Source organism: Tachypleus tridentatus, chromosome 13, assembly GCF_004210375.1.
Source record: "Tachypleus tridentatus isolate NWPU-2018 chromosome 13, ASM421037v1, whole genome shotgun sequence".
In the NCBI taxonomy this organism is placed as follows: domain Eukaryota; kingdom Metazoa; phylum Arthropoda; class Merostomata; order Xiphosura; family Limulidae; genus Tachypleus; species Tachypleus tridentatus.
In genome coordinates this window covers 139,239,553-139,253,872 of record NC_134837.1, presented here as the reverse complement: position 1 = coordinate 139,253,872, position 14,320 = coordinate 139,239,553, and the positions used below count along the sequence as shown (strand labels likewise).

At 30.5% G+C, this 14,320-nt stretch overlaps 1 protein-coding gene across 3 annotated transcripts in view; it reads right to left on the bottom strand.

The window, feature by feature from the left end:
• LOC143240692 (ERO1-like protein alpha) overlaps positions 1-14,320 on the bottom strand; it is a 49,911-nt gene that overhangs the window by 21,932 nt on the left and 13,659 nt on the right. For all 3 annotated transcript variants that reach the window (XM_076483549.1, XM_076483552.1, XM_076483550.1), the window contains 4 exons: positions 13,449-13,525; positions 9,945-10,018; positions 8,632-8,752; positions 6,828-6,874 (listed from right to left, as the gene is read on the bottom strand). In XM_076483549.1, the coding sequence (XP_076339664.1) occupies positions 6,828-6,874; positions 8,632-8,752; positions 9,945-10,018; positions 13,449-13,525 (319 nt within the window). The remainder of the gene's footprint in view (positions 1-6,827; positions 6,875-8,631; positions 8,753-9,944; positions 10,019-13,448; positions 13,526-14,320) is intronic.

The window sequence follows — 14,320 nt, the reverse complement described above, 5'->3', positions numbered from 1 at the left end:
AGCAAGAAAAATTGAGCCAGTACTTAGATGGGTAAAGAAAGAAATCATGACAGTCATGTAACAGCTATTAGCGTTAGAGGAAGTATGTGTGTTTGGAATTCTAATGTACTTGTAGCTTATACGTTGTACATGATCATGTTTCACTGTTAGAGAAACAATATTGTACAGAAATAAATCTATTATGCCACAGACAGCTGTCTCAAAACATAATATAGATGATGGAAACAGATCATTTAAGTTTACTAATGACATTAAACTTTTGGATGATACTGACTGTGAGGAAAATTTGGATTATTGGGCAAGTTGGGCAAACAAATTGCAGATAACTTTTAATTATAACAAGTACAAAGTAATGCATATATCACAATTTCAATTATATTTTTTATGTGAATAATCTGAAGAACAAAATAGAAACAAAATATTGGTATTCTGGTTGATTAGTCTAATAAGTCACTCACACAATGTGTTGTTAATGGCAGGACAAATATTTTGGTTTGTATGTATAAAATATTAAATAGAAGTCTCAAATGGTTATATCAGTGTAGTAGAATGTTAACATACAAAAAATAGGATAAATTAAATTAAATCGTTATTAAATAGTATTATATTATATATATTGCTATGTCAACTATTGCCTCAACTCTTATGTAGGAATGATACAAATACATTTACTTCCTTTCTTAAAAGATTTTTTTTACCCATTTGTTTGTTTTATTGTTTTTTAACAGAAGTAGGAAGGCTGTATTTGTAACCAAGTTATAAATACAATGTGCATCCAATTGTAATATCTATTATTTATCTATTACTGGCTGATAATTCATGTTTCACCCTGTACTTAAATTTTCTAAAGTAACATCAAATTTCTGTAAAAAAGCTAATTTCAAGAGGTAATGATAAACTCTTCACTTTGATATTTACAGAGATTCCCAGAACTTGTAACTCAGTCATTATATACATTTTATTACAAACGGAAACACTGTATGATATTGTATAGTTCTGATGACCTATTGAGGAGCTATTTAAAATACCATTTCAACAAACAACTGAAGCTATCCCTAAGTAGGCAGTGCTGCTTGCCTGATATTTAATGATTAAAATGGTAAGACTAGTGGACACAAGTACAAATTTTGACATGATAGGGTATGAGTCATTTTCAGTTAAGACTTTATTTTCCTTACAGTGGTTGACCTTTAGAACAACTTACCTTCAGATGTGGTGAATTTACTTAATATAAAGAAGGTTTAAGGGAAAGCCTGATAAACATTTCAACAACTTTTAGTGTTCAGTGAACAGGATGATTTAGCTGAATAAAATGGTATCTTGTCATCTATATTTTCCTCACTTTATTAAGGCTTCAAATTACTTAACCAATTTAAAACACAAATTATTGATATTGACAAAAAAGAACATAAAATTTCCAACCCTTATCTTGCTTTATTGAGGTAACACAATATTTATTCAACTTACATGACATATCCTTGCCATATCCTCTGTCATTTAAGAAATGTATATAATTCTCTCTGACATTGCAACATAATAAGTACATCATAAACTATATAAAAGAGACAACTTTATTTTATTATGATCAAAGCCTGTATCTTATGCAGAGAACATGATGTGTTTAACTCTGAGTAATAATGGAATTCCTATTTATATGGTAGATAAGAAGCCAGATAAATTATTTTTGATATTCTTTTTAATGCTTTACATATTTTTTATGTTACTAAAAATCTACCAAAATATTTTAGAGATGTGTGACAAATCCAAATTCATAATATAAATAATTTTATAGCTACAGTCATGTAAAAAAGTTAGGACACCCTATGAAAGCCTGTGTATTTTTGTAACATTTTTGGATATACAGATATTTAATCTCAATTTCAATAATACTGAGAGATTATAGGAATATAACTAAAGAATTAAAACTGAAGAAAAGACTTTTCAAAATCTTCTGTAAATGTAATTCTACAAAAATGCATATTCTAACTGAGGAAAAAGTTAGGACACCCTACTCCCTGTTACAGCTAGTGTTATCCCCTTTGACTGAAATAACTGTAGTGAGATGCTTCTTGTAGCCATCTAATAGTCTCTGACATCGGTCTGAAGAAAGTTTGCCCCACTCCTCAATACAGAATTCTTTCAGCTGTGAGATGTTTGAGGGGTTTCTTGCATGTACAGCCCGTTTCAAATCACCCCACAGCATCTCAATGGGATTAAGATCTGGGCTTTAACTCGGCCATTCCAGGACTCTCCATTTCTTAGTTTTCAGCCAGTCCTTGGTGGATTTACTGGTATGTTTTGGGTCATTGTCGTGTTGCAGGGTCCATTTCCGCTTCAGCTTTACTTTTCTTACAGATGGTTTCACATGATCCTAAAGCACCCTCTGATACGAGGTAGAATTCATGGTGGATTCTATGATTGTGAGCTACCCAGGTCCTGCTGCAGCAAAGCAGCCCCAAACCATGACACTTCCACCTCCATGCTTCACAGTTGGTATGAGGTTCTTTTCCTGGAATGCTGTATTTGGTTTACGCTAACATTTCCTCTGTTCTGGTATCCAAATAATTCAATTTTGGACTCATCTGTCCAAAGAACATTATTCCAGAAGTCCTGATCTTTGTCTACATTCTCTCTGGCAAACTTCATTCTGGCCTTGATGTTTCTCTTAGAGAGCAAAAGGTTTCCTCCTTGCACACCTCCCATGCAAGTTAAACTTGTGCAATCTCTTTCTGATTGTAGAGGCATGCACTTTCACATCAACAGTAGCCAGAGCCTGCTGTAGGTCCTGTGATGACATGTTAGGGTGTTTGGAGACCTCTTTTAGCATCTTGCAGTCTGCTCTCGGGGTGAACTTGCTTGGACAACCAGACCTGGGCATGTTGGCAGTTGTTTTAAAAGCCCTTCACTTGTTGACTATTTTCCAGACAGTGGAATAGCCGATTTCAAAATCTTTTGGGAACTTTTTAAATCCTTTACCAGACTCATAAGCTGCTACAATTTTCTTTCTGAATGCCTCAGACAGCTCTAGTGCTCTCACCATGGTGCTCACTCTCACTTCAACAGTCAGGAGCACACCAAACAAGATGTCTGAGGTTTAAATAAGGCAAGCCTTATTCAAAATGCTCAGTAACAATCTTCTAATCATGTGCACCTGGTGTGATACACCTGTGTGTGAGTTGAACCATTTTAAGTGGGAATAAATGTGGGGATGTCCTAACTTTTTCCTCAGTTAGAATATGCATTTTTTGTAGAATTACATTTACAGAAGATCTTGAAAAGTATTTTCTTCAGTTTTAATGATTTAGTTATATTCCTATAATCTCTCAGTATTTTAAATATTGAGATTAAATATCCATATATCCAAAAATGTTACAAAAATACACAGGCTTTCATACGGTGTCCTAACTTTTTCACATGACTGTATATCAATGTTACAAGGTCTGAAATCAACCAAGCCCATCTCTATAGGGTTAAACTATAACAACAATTATAATAAATAACTTCAACGTTTAAAACATTTAAAATTTGAACAAGTAAACTGCTAGGCTTCACCAGTAAATTACTGGTCTAAATACAATAATAAAAATGAAACTTCAAAAATGCAAACTACACCCATTAGTGACTTACTGAGAATTTATGTTTTTATGATATTAAAAGTACTTTAATAAAACAGATTTCTCATTTTGCAAAAAAACATAAAAAAACCTCATATCATCCCCTTACATTGTATACTGTAAACAATATATTATAAATATCAAAACACCCTGACCAAAATTTGATATTATAATGTTAATGAATGCTATGTTACATTAAACCAACATAACAAAGATAGAACAAAAATCAAATCAATAATGTTTTTTATTTAACTTTATACCAGCTCTTATAATACTATCATTACAACAAACATCCTTATATTAAACTAACAATGTATGAGAATATGTAAAAAACAACTAATGTTGCAACACTGTAAATAGGTTTATATCAGCTTATATCAAATGAACAATGCAAAAAAATATCATACAAAAATTAATACCAGAGTACTGTTTATTCAGCTTTATGCAAGCACATGTTAACTTATTACTGCACCATAACATGTTACAAACACTAAGAAATAGCACTGTTTCATTTAGTTTTCTACCAGCTAATATAAAACTAACAATGCGTAAGAACATGTTACAGAAACTAAACTAACAGCATTGTTTTTTTTAGCTTTGTGACAGATTCAATAATAAATAAGCCACACCATTCTGCTCATTTAGTTCATGTTTGAATATACTGATTAACCCTTTTGCAATAAGCTCAAAATAATAAACATGAGTTTGTCTACATACTTGCATATTAAGTATTTGCACAATAACTTTTGATACAGCATGTGTATATTCACAAATTTGGAAGACTTTTATTAAAGATTACAAGTTTTTTGTGCAAAAAAAATGAGATTTTTTAATGAAATATTTTTGCTAGAGATTTGTTTGTGAAAATAGAGCCTATTTCATTACTGGTCTGAGTGCAAAGTTATTTCATGCTATGATTAAGAAAACTTATTTTTTAAAAAATCTCAAATATTATTTGTGTAATCATTAAAACATCCTAAATACACTTCAAATGTTTATTTTCAGTAAAACTTTTTATTTTATGCTATTTTGTATGTTATAACTATATGAGGTCTATCACTTGACCAACCTTGTAACTATCATAAAAAAATTAGGAAACGAATATAAGTTATGTTTTTACATGCTATAATGACTACATATTACAACATGAAAATACAAATGTTTAGTCTGAATAGCTTAAGTCTCATAACGTTATAGATGAACATACATATTTATTATTTTTTATTATACTGACCTTCCAGTCATGTCTACCAAACATTACATAACTTGCATTGATGCAGTGTATATGTATTTAGGTCACCTGTTCAGTAATATAAAACTGACCATTAGTCTTCCCCTGTCTTGTGTTGTGGACTAGTATTTTGAAATATATAGTCACATTTCAATTATTATATACGTATGTGTGTGAGTGTACATTATTACTAATTAGAAATAAATTATTAAACTTAGTTTTCTTAAAATATATAACAGTATGTCAAGTAGTTAAGCAAACAATTATCTTTTCTTGCTACAACCTTTGTACTTGATTGTTGCTGGACATAGGCTGCTAAGCCTTCTAAAATTTCACATGTAGAGTATCAAACAAATTTTTTTTAGGTTTTATATACACAGTTGAGTAACCAAAACAAATCATACATTACAACACTGATGCTAGAGAATTCCACTTAAATTTACTAAGCTTACTAATTAAGATTTATTTAGATTTTATAAAATTTGAAATTTCAAGCAGACCAAAGGCACAACCAACTTCACTGAAATCTTGGATTGAAAGAAAGTGAAAACCTTTTCAAAAAGTAAAATTGTGAGGAAACCACTCTGGGGACATTCTAAGCTGTTGATTGATTATTCACATGTCATATATTGAAGTAAGTGTATATATAAGGGGCCATTTCAAAATAATGAAAAGAACTGAAGAGCGTCACAATGTCTGATTCAGTACATAAGCCACATCTCAGCAAAACAAAAACATACAAGGTTCTTATTTTATATTCTAGCTTGTCGATATTAGTAATTTGAGTTCTAATTTGTACAAAATTATAGAATTAGTATTTTGACATCACAAACATTTAACTTTAAACTACTGTATTCAACATCCCACATAACTCACTGAAATCTATATTTAGATGTGTTATTTTAACATTTACTTTTAAAGTAAGAAATTAACTCATATATAACATTAAAGTGTGAGTTATAATCTACAACTGGATTCCAAAATTATTAACATAAATTAATAAAAATTTTAATGGAAGTCAACAAAAGCAATGACACTGCCTTTGACCCCTGACCCATTCCAAAAGGGTTAATACTTTTTTTCTTAAACCATGTTCACTGCTGGCCCTTGCATGAATTTAAGATTGTACCCTATTTATGGGTTTCTTTCTTAATACTGATATATCATCCACATTTCAAATTGTTATGTTCTTTATTACATGCTGTTAACGTTAGTGGCTGAATTTGATAACTTAAATGACATTTACGAAAGCTTTATTTATATGTTGCACTAGAAGTCTTATATACACTTATTCAATTCCTGCATCTAAAAACAAAACTTAAACACACATCACAACCCCTTTTACAAAAAATATGTCCTTGAGCATACCCTAAAGGACAACTCTTTCAAATGGTTTCTAATCAGAGATACCTGTTTTCAAATAAAGAGCATAATATAAGTTTAAGTACATTCCAACTGGCTGATATAAAAAGAACCATCTTATCAATATAATCATGAATTCTTTGTTTTCTTTTAATCCATGTGCAAAAAGGAATTTTTAATAAGAATTCCTTAATATTTTCTATCTAATTATGGGAAAAAAAAATTCATATTTACTAATTAGCTTGTATGTTTGTTAAACCAGTACTTTAATCAATTTATTCTCTAAAATGGCAAATAATTTTCAATGTTGAAATACAATCCTGAGCACATCACATTGGCCCAAAAATGGAAGTTTTTATCTCCTTCTGTTGGTGTTCTGCAGTGACTTTGATATTTAAATGTATATTATTTAGGTAACTGAAATACTGCACAAGATGCACAAATAAGAAAAGATTAGACTGAAATATATTTGCCTATATGGTTTGAAAAAAGGGAAATTAGGAAAGAAAATTATCATCATCACTAAGTAACAAAATGTTTAGTTCTTTTCTGCTATAAATAAAACAGTTGTAAGAATAATCTAACTTCTGAAAATGTATATAAAAGAATTAAAAGCTTACCACCAAGATTTTTAGTAGCAGTAAAAGGTCCAAGCTTATGATCTGGCCTGTGAGGTGAAAAGATTACAATGTAAAAATGTAAGCTATCACTGTAACACTAATATAGACATAAATACAAGCTGTTTTTCAGCTGCAATAATTATATAACATTATGAAATAGCACAGCAGAGCTTGAAGAATTATAAATCTTATATTTATCATTTCTAAAACATTTATTATTATTATTATTATTAAATGACACAATACCTCCTTTTCATCAGTGCCTATAAAACATAGTCGTTACTTACACGTAAAGGCTACTATAATCAGAGCTTTTCATTTGTGGACAGTGACTTGAAATCTTACATAAAAATTTGTTTAATGCTTAAGTCTTTGCAATTATTGGCATTAAATTTTAGTTGTCTCTTTAAAAGATATTAAACATTTTTCTTAAACCACTTAGAATTTCCTTAAACAAAACAGTGATGACCAGATGTGTTAACCATTTGCATACTGAAAGTATGAAAAAAGCATGTTGTGAAAAAAAAAAGATCGTCAAATACTGATTAAAAAGAGAACATGTATTTAAGTCAAAAAGAAAAATCATTACATACTGGAATAGAACAACCTCACATAGTGGAATAGTCAAAGGATAATCATGTACTAGAATAAGAAAATCAACACATACTGCAACAGTCACAATAAAATCTTATTATAGATCAGAAGAAAAAATAAAAATCAAAACTTATTAAAACTATAAAAATCATCACATATCACAAGAGTAAGAACTATTATCACATATTGTAATAATAACAAAAAATTTCACATTCTGGAATGCACGTATGATATACCATTGATAAAATTAGAAAAATACAAATCTTCCAGACAACTACAAGATTTTTTTCAAGAAATAGAGTACATGGAATATCTTGGGGACATAATTTACCAACCCACAAGTTCCACTGTCCCAAAATAAGTTCTTAACGTTTTTCATTAAAGCAGTTTCACAACATTAAGTTAGACTTGATAAATACCTGCCAGATTATATTATTCCATGAATAATAATTAACAGTATTATGTAACCACGTAAATATTATTCTAGATTTCTCTTGGAAAATCTAATTGTGTTGATAGATGTTTCACTGGTCATAAACCTTATATATATATATTCAACACAACTGGCTTATTCCACACACAAAAAGACTGGAGATTACAATTTACTTGTCAGTTCTATCTACTGTATTTGAATATTCTATGTATTGCACTTGTATGACATGTTGGTATGTCCAATGTTTCAGACTCTGATGAAAGTATTAACACAGAGACAAACAAAATGTCATTCTACCCTCACTCCAGGCATTCAATCAATTATGGATTCCTCATCAATTCTGATGGTCAACAAATACTGCTCTCCCTTATTCTCTATTCCTTGTTACCTGTATCATCTCTCCTAATTCAAGTTCCTCATCTCCAGTCAGTTTACTAATTTCATCAAGTTAAATAGGTCTCTGCCTTCTTCTCATTCTTCTTCCTTCAATTATCTTCCAATCTTCTCTTCAATATAATTAAATGTCTAAAGTAGTTCCTCTTTAGTTTCCTATACTTATCCAGCTATTGTCTTTACTACATTGGGCTCCATTATTTCCTTGATAATTTTCCTTTCTGTGTACATTTCAGATAATTCCATGTAATACAATCTATAAAAAAACATTAAGTCCTTCTACATTGCTCAAAATTGTTCAAAAAGAAATAAGTTCAACACAACTGGCAAAAAATACTCTACATAAGTTCTGTTACAGCCAACTATTATAATTATTATACTAACTTGAAGCAATTTTCCTGATAAATACTTCTCCAGACATTGTGAGAAGATACACCTTTGTATCCTGTAAATCTCTCTGGATTTCGATGGAGGTCTACATACCGTACATCTGTAGAGGATTCATCTGAAATGTAGTCAGAATCCTTAAAAAACTGAAAAAAATTGCTGTAACACAGATATAATAACGTTTTAAAAAATGACTAAAATAAGACAACATTTGTAAATCAAGCACAGGTTTTGGCACTCCTTACTTCACATCATTAACTGTGGTTACAAAAACACAGGATTGTCCACGTCACCAATAAATGCATATGCCATTACTAAAAGGTTTACTGAAGAAACAAAAATACTTTCCTGGAGATTCAAAATATTATTTGAATCAAGCCTCCTTTTGTTTTCACATCTAAGATATAAGTCTTATAAAACTGCACTCAAAAATTAGCATCTGGTGTTTGTGCTAATTTCCATTAGTGTATGAAATAACCTTGTATGATAAGAAAAAATGATTTGTGAACCCACAGTGAGGCTGGGGTGATAGGATTTAAATCAAAGTATGGATTACTAACCACAACAAACTCTGTTACAAAATACAAATTACTAATCTGTTTATATTTTATGTTTCAACTATTAATTGTCCATACTATTCAGAAAAGTCCTAAAGATTGTAAATGGTATAAGAACAGCACAGCAAGCTTCAAAGAAGAAAATCTGGAATCAAATCCCAGTACCTATCACCACAAACACTCCTTCTCTGAACTTCCCTTAACACAGCAGCAGATCAGCTGAAATGTGAGATTCAAATTCACTGTTAGCTAGTGGCAATAATAAATAATTATTCAATAATTAACTTTACCTGATCACATAGACTACTAACCATGACAATAAACACAGTTTTGTTTCTATATTTCAAAAGGTGCTTGCTTTTGAAGATCAAAAACTCAAATTCAAATTGTTGTTTATCAGTTTCAATGAAACATATAAATGTTATATGAACAGTTGATTTAAGATATGAATAACACTCACAAGTTACTTTTGCTTTTAGATCAGTAAATAAGGAAATCATACAAGAAAGGTCAATAAATTTTACCATAAATGAAAAATGTGAAATCCAGTTGAATTTCTGGCTTCTTCCTTACATTCTGCTAAACTATACAAACAACTGTCACATCTAATGAGATAGGCTTACATGTTTGACACATGTAATGTGAAACTCTGAATGAGTTCTGATGCTTCAGCATGAAAGAGATCAATTTTCAAAACTACACAAAAATTATTGATCTGACTTCTATTTCAAGAATTGTTTTAGATGTACTTACTTTCAGTCTCACAGAAATTCTCTTGGCTCTCATCATATTTTTGCCATTTTTCAAATTTTTCTTTCGTATCTTCACTGAAAACCAAAAATAAAAGCTAAAACCCATAATATGTACATAAGACAGTCCATTGTTCAAGTAGATATTGCTAAATTTAGAAGTATATTGCACTGAAAAATATATATGTAAAACCGGCTCATTTGGGTTGAGAAAATCTTTTTACGTAGAGGGACTATTTCCAAAAATGGAAAGAGATGAATGGGGCCCACAGTGTTTGGTTCACTAAATATGATAGCTTGTTAACATTGGTAACTTCAGTTTCTAATTCATACAAAAATATAACTTTATAAATTTGACATCATAAACGTCTAATCTGAACCAGTGCTGTATTTAACACACCACGTGTCATACAAAAACAAATGTTTAGGTGTGTGTAATATTTATTTTTAAATTAAGAAATTAAATAATGTATAACATAAAAATTGTCTTTCTAATCTACAGTTTGATAGCAAATAAAGTACTACAAACAGCATTAAAAACACTCCTCCCTTATCCCTTAAATGCTGGCCATCATCAGTTGACATTTTCATGCTTTGCACTCAGTACAGCTATCAACAGTTGATGATACAGATTAAAAAACATTAGTTGACAACCCCCCCCATGCCATAGTGACCATACCCACTCAAAGAGTCGCATGTGAGTCATTTCCTCAGTGTAAATCATACAGTATAAAAGGAAGGGTGCATCAGCTAAGGGAATGAAGCAAAAATGTTTTTCATCAGAAGACAAAATTGAAGCATTAGCACATGATAATTATTACAATGAAGAAGAAATCTTTTCAGATTTTTCATCAACATCAAATTAAATTGTTTTAAGCTCTGAATGTGATTTTAGTAGTGAATCGGAATCTACTGGTTCCCAATGGGTAAGGGTCATAATTTTGATCCATTTATTCATTCGACAGTAGAAATACTGGACTCGCAGATAAATTTAGGCTCACAGAATATCAGTTTTTTACTACTATATTTGAGTCATATTGTGCACGAAACAAACAGGTATTATGAGTTTTGTAAATCCTTGAATTCCAAAGAAAGTGAAAGTAACACTCCTACTTCATGAAATAAGAAATGGGGAGATATAACTAATAATAAAATGTACAATATTTTTCCTCTGGTGATGCTTGTACCACATGTAAAAAAACATGTGTTGGCTGATTATTGCAAGAATGATCTCCTTACAAGATCTACAATATTTCCAAAATACATTATCTTATTATAATATTATTATTATAAATATCTTAAATATTTGTGCTTTGTATATAATAAAGAACCTAATGCAAATGATTAATTACAGAAAGTTTGAAAAGTGTTTACAATGGTGAAGAATAAAGCTAAGAAAGGTTTTTCTCAATTTCAAAAGTAGTTTTTGATGAAACTTTAATTTTTTACAAGCAATACTTTCCAAGCATGTGCCACAGATTTGGAATAAAGATCTTTGTATTATATAATTGTGAAGCAGGAACTGTACTAGATATGACTATCTATTCTGCAAGTGATGTAGACATCCCCAAAGATCTCCAATTAGGATTTTCAGGATCAGTTATGAAGCAACTGATGAAAGACTATCTTGGAAAAAGTCATATATTATATATTGATAATCAGTATACTAATCTGAAGTTATGCAATTTTTTCTTTGAAAATAAGACTGTTTTTTTTGAAACAGTTAGAATTAATTGGAAGAATATGCCTAAATTTGCACCTCTGAAGAAGGAAGGCATTGAGACCAAGAAGCAAAGGAATATTTTAGCACTTCAATGGAAAGACAAACATCTTGTTACTTTGATTAGTACAGTATATAAAAGTGAAATGAAAAACAGTGGAAAGGATGTTTATAAAACTAAACAACCAATAACAAAACCTGATATGGTTTTAGATTATACTATCAACATGAGGCTAGTTGACAAAACTGACAAACTGACAAACTGATTGCCTTCATAAATGTGTGAAGTAGTACACGAAGCTTTTTTTTCACCTAATTGATATCTCAGTTTTGAATTCTTATAACACGTATCTAGTAAAAACTGGCAAGAAGCCATCACTAAAGCAGTTGAGTTACAATGTAATTTACCAATTATTGGAAAGGTATGGAAGAGTGACAAAACTTTTCCCACATAGACATAGCCTTAGTGATCCTGATAGACTTGTTGGAAAAGAAGCATTTTTTTCATCACTTTTTAAAAAGCATTCCATCCTCAGGAGCTAGAAGAAAGTGGATAAAGACAACGTCACATACATATGCAAACAAAAAGAAAATAAATGAAGTAAAAGATGGTGACTACTTGGTGTAAAGAATGTAGAGTAGCACAGTGCAATGGAGAATGTTTTTGTGATTTTCATACCTTAAAAAAACATAGGAACTTGTAACAAGTCTTTACGCTCTTTCCATTTTCTTTCATATTTTGTTCAAAATTCATAATAAAATTTTTATGTCTGTGGTGAGCTGCTACCTGAAACATTCCTGCTGTTTAAGGGTAAGTTAAGCACTTCAAACAACACTTAAAAGATCACTATTAATCTAATGAAGTACTACAAACAAGATAAGGAACAGCTAATCTCACAACACACTACAAACAACATCTGAAAAACACTGCTATTTTAATAAAGCCTTTACGACATTTGAAGAAACACAGCTCCTTTATTCAAGCATTTCAAACAATACTTAATAACTACTGCTAATCTAATAAAACCCTACAAATTAAACAGTCAAACAACACTTAACAAAAACTACTGCTAATTTAATAAAGCACTACAATCATTTAAAAAGCACTGTTCCTATTAGGTCAGCACTTAAAACTGCTGATGTAATCAAGTACTACAAAATAAACTTAAGAAACATTGCAAGTCCTGTGAAATACTAAAAACTAGTTCTAATCTAATGAGCACTGTAAACAACATTTAATAAAAACTATCGATATCTAATAAAAGCACTGCACTTCAGAAATGCTGCTCATGTAACAACACTTAAAAAAACACTGCTATTTTAATAAGAAACTACAGACTAAGCTTCAAATTTCACCCAAAAAGCACTACAAACACTTATAACCACTGCTAATTTACTGAACCAGAAGAACAGTATTACACAAAAAGTACAAGAACCCATGTACAAGTTGTTTTACTAACCACAAGGAAAGTATAAGAATCCACATACAGGTCAGGTTTACTATCCACAGGAAAAAAATGCAAGAATTCATGCACAAGTTGTTTTAGTGTCCACAGGGAAAGTACAAAACATTTAACAATAATAGATTGTTGTATTGTCCCAGGAGATTCAGAGTACAAGAATTCACAAAAAACAACTTTTAATTGCCTAATTATAAACACTGAAATTCGATAATTACTAAAAACTTATTTGTTTACATTTACTTCATGTTGTAAGAGTGTGACAGCAAGTCATATCAACATTTACACACTTCAAGTGCTGAGAGAAACAAAATCAAGAATCACTAACCTAAGAGTATCATCAACAGCACCAAGGCCAGCATGGTTATCATCACAATCTTCCTCATTCTGTGCTTCTTTTAAATACTGTAGGACAGATTAACAAATAAATTTGAAAAATTTAAACTATCATAACAGATTAAGTGGGAAAGTTTTGAATTCCTACACTAAATATCATGGTCTCTAGGTTAAATCCCCTTTGTAACAAATCTGTACGTACATTCACAAAACTGATAATTCTGAAAAGCACGTAAACTTTACAAGTTTAGTTTTTTAAACAAAACAAAAGCAGTAGCCTACTGTTAGCAGCACATGTTAAACTGAATGTTATGTAAAAAATTAAAGATAAGAAACATTTAATACAAAAGATGGTTATCCTTTACTCACTGCATTTAAAGGAGAAGAAAGGAGGTTAAAATTCTTATGAAGGAATTGGTGTCACTAAGGTTTCTCTAAAGTGAAAGTAGCATTTAATTGTTAGGTTCTTAGGATGGGAGAAATCACCCCCTCATAACAAGTGAATTTACCACACATAAAGAAATAGCATAGTTTATAAAACTACTTGTGAAACATTTCAGTTTCATCGAGCATTAACATGCAACTGCATGACTAATAAAACTATCAGTGGACTGACTCTGTTAACTTACCATACATAAGCAAACAACTAGTTTGACTTAAGACTATTAGTTGATTGACTCTGAATTTAGTATAAACATAAATAAGCAAACTTCTGACTCATCAAACATACAAAATAGATAACATGGCTTATAATCCACCTTATATCAGACATACAAAATAGATAGCATGATTTATAATCCACCTTACTCCATCTTGCATCAACAACAGATATTGCAATGAAAAGTAATACTTTACTAAATCAAC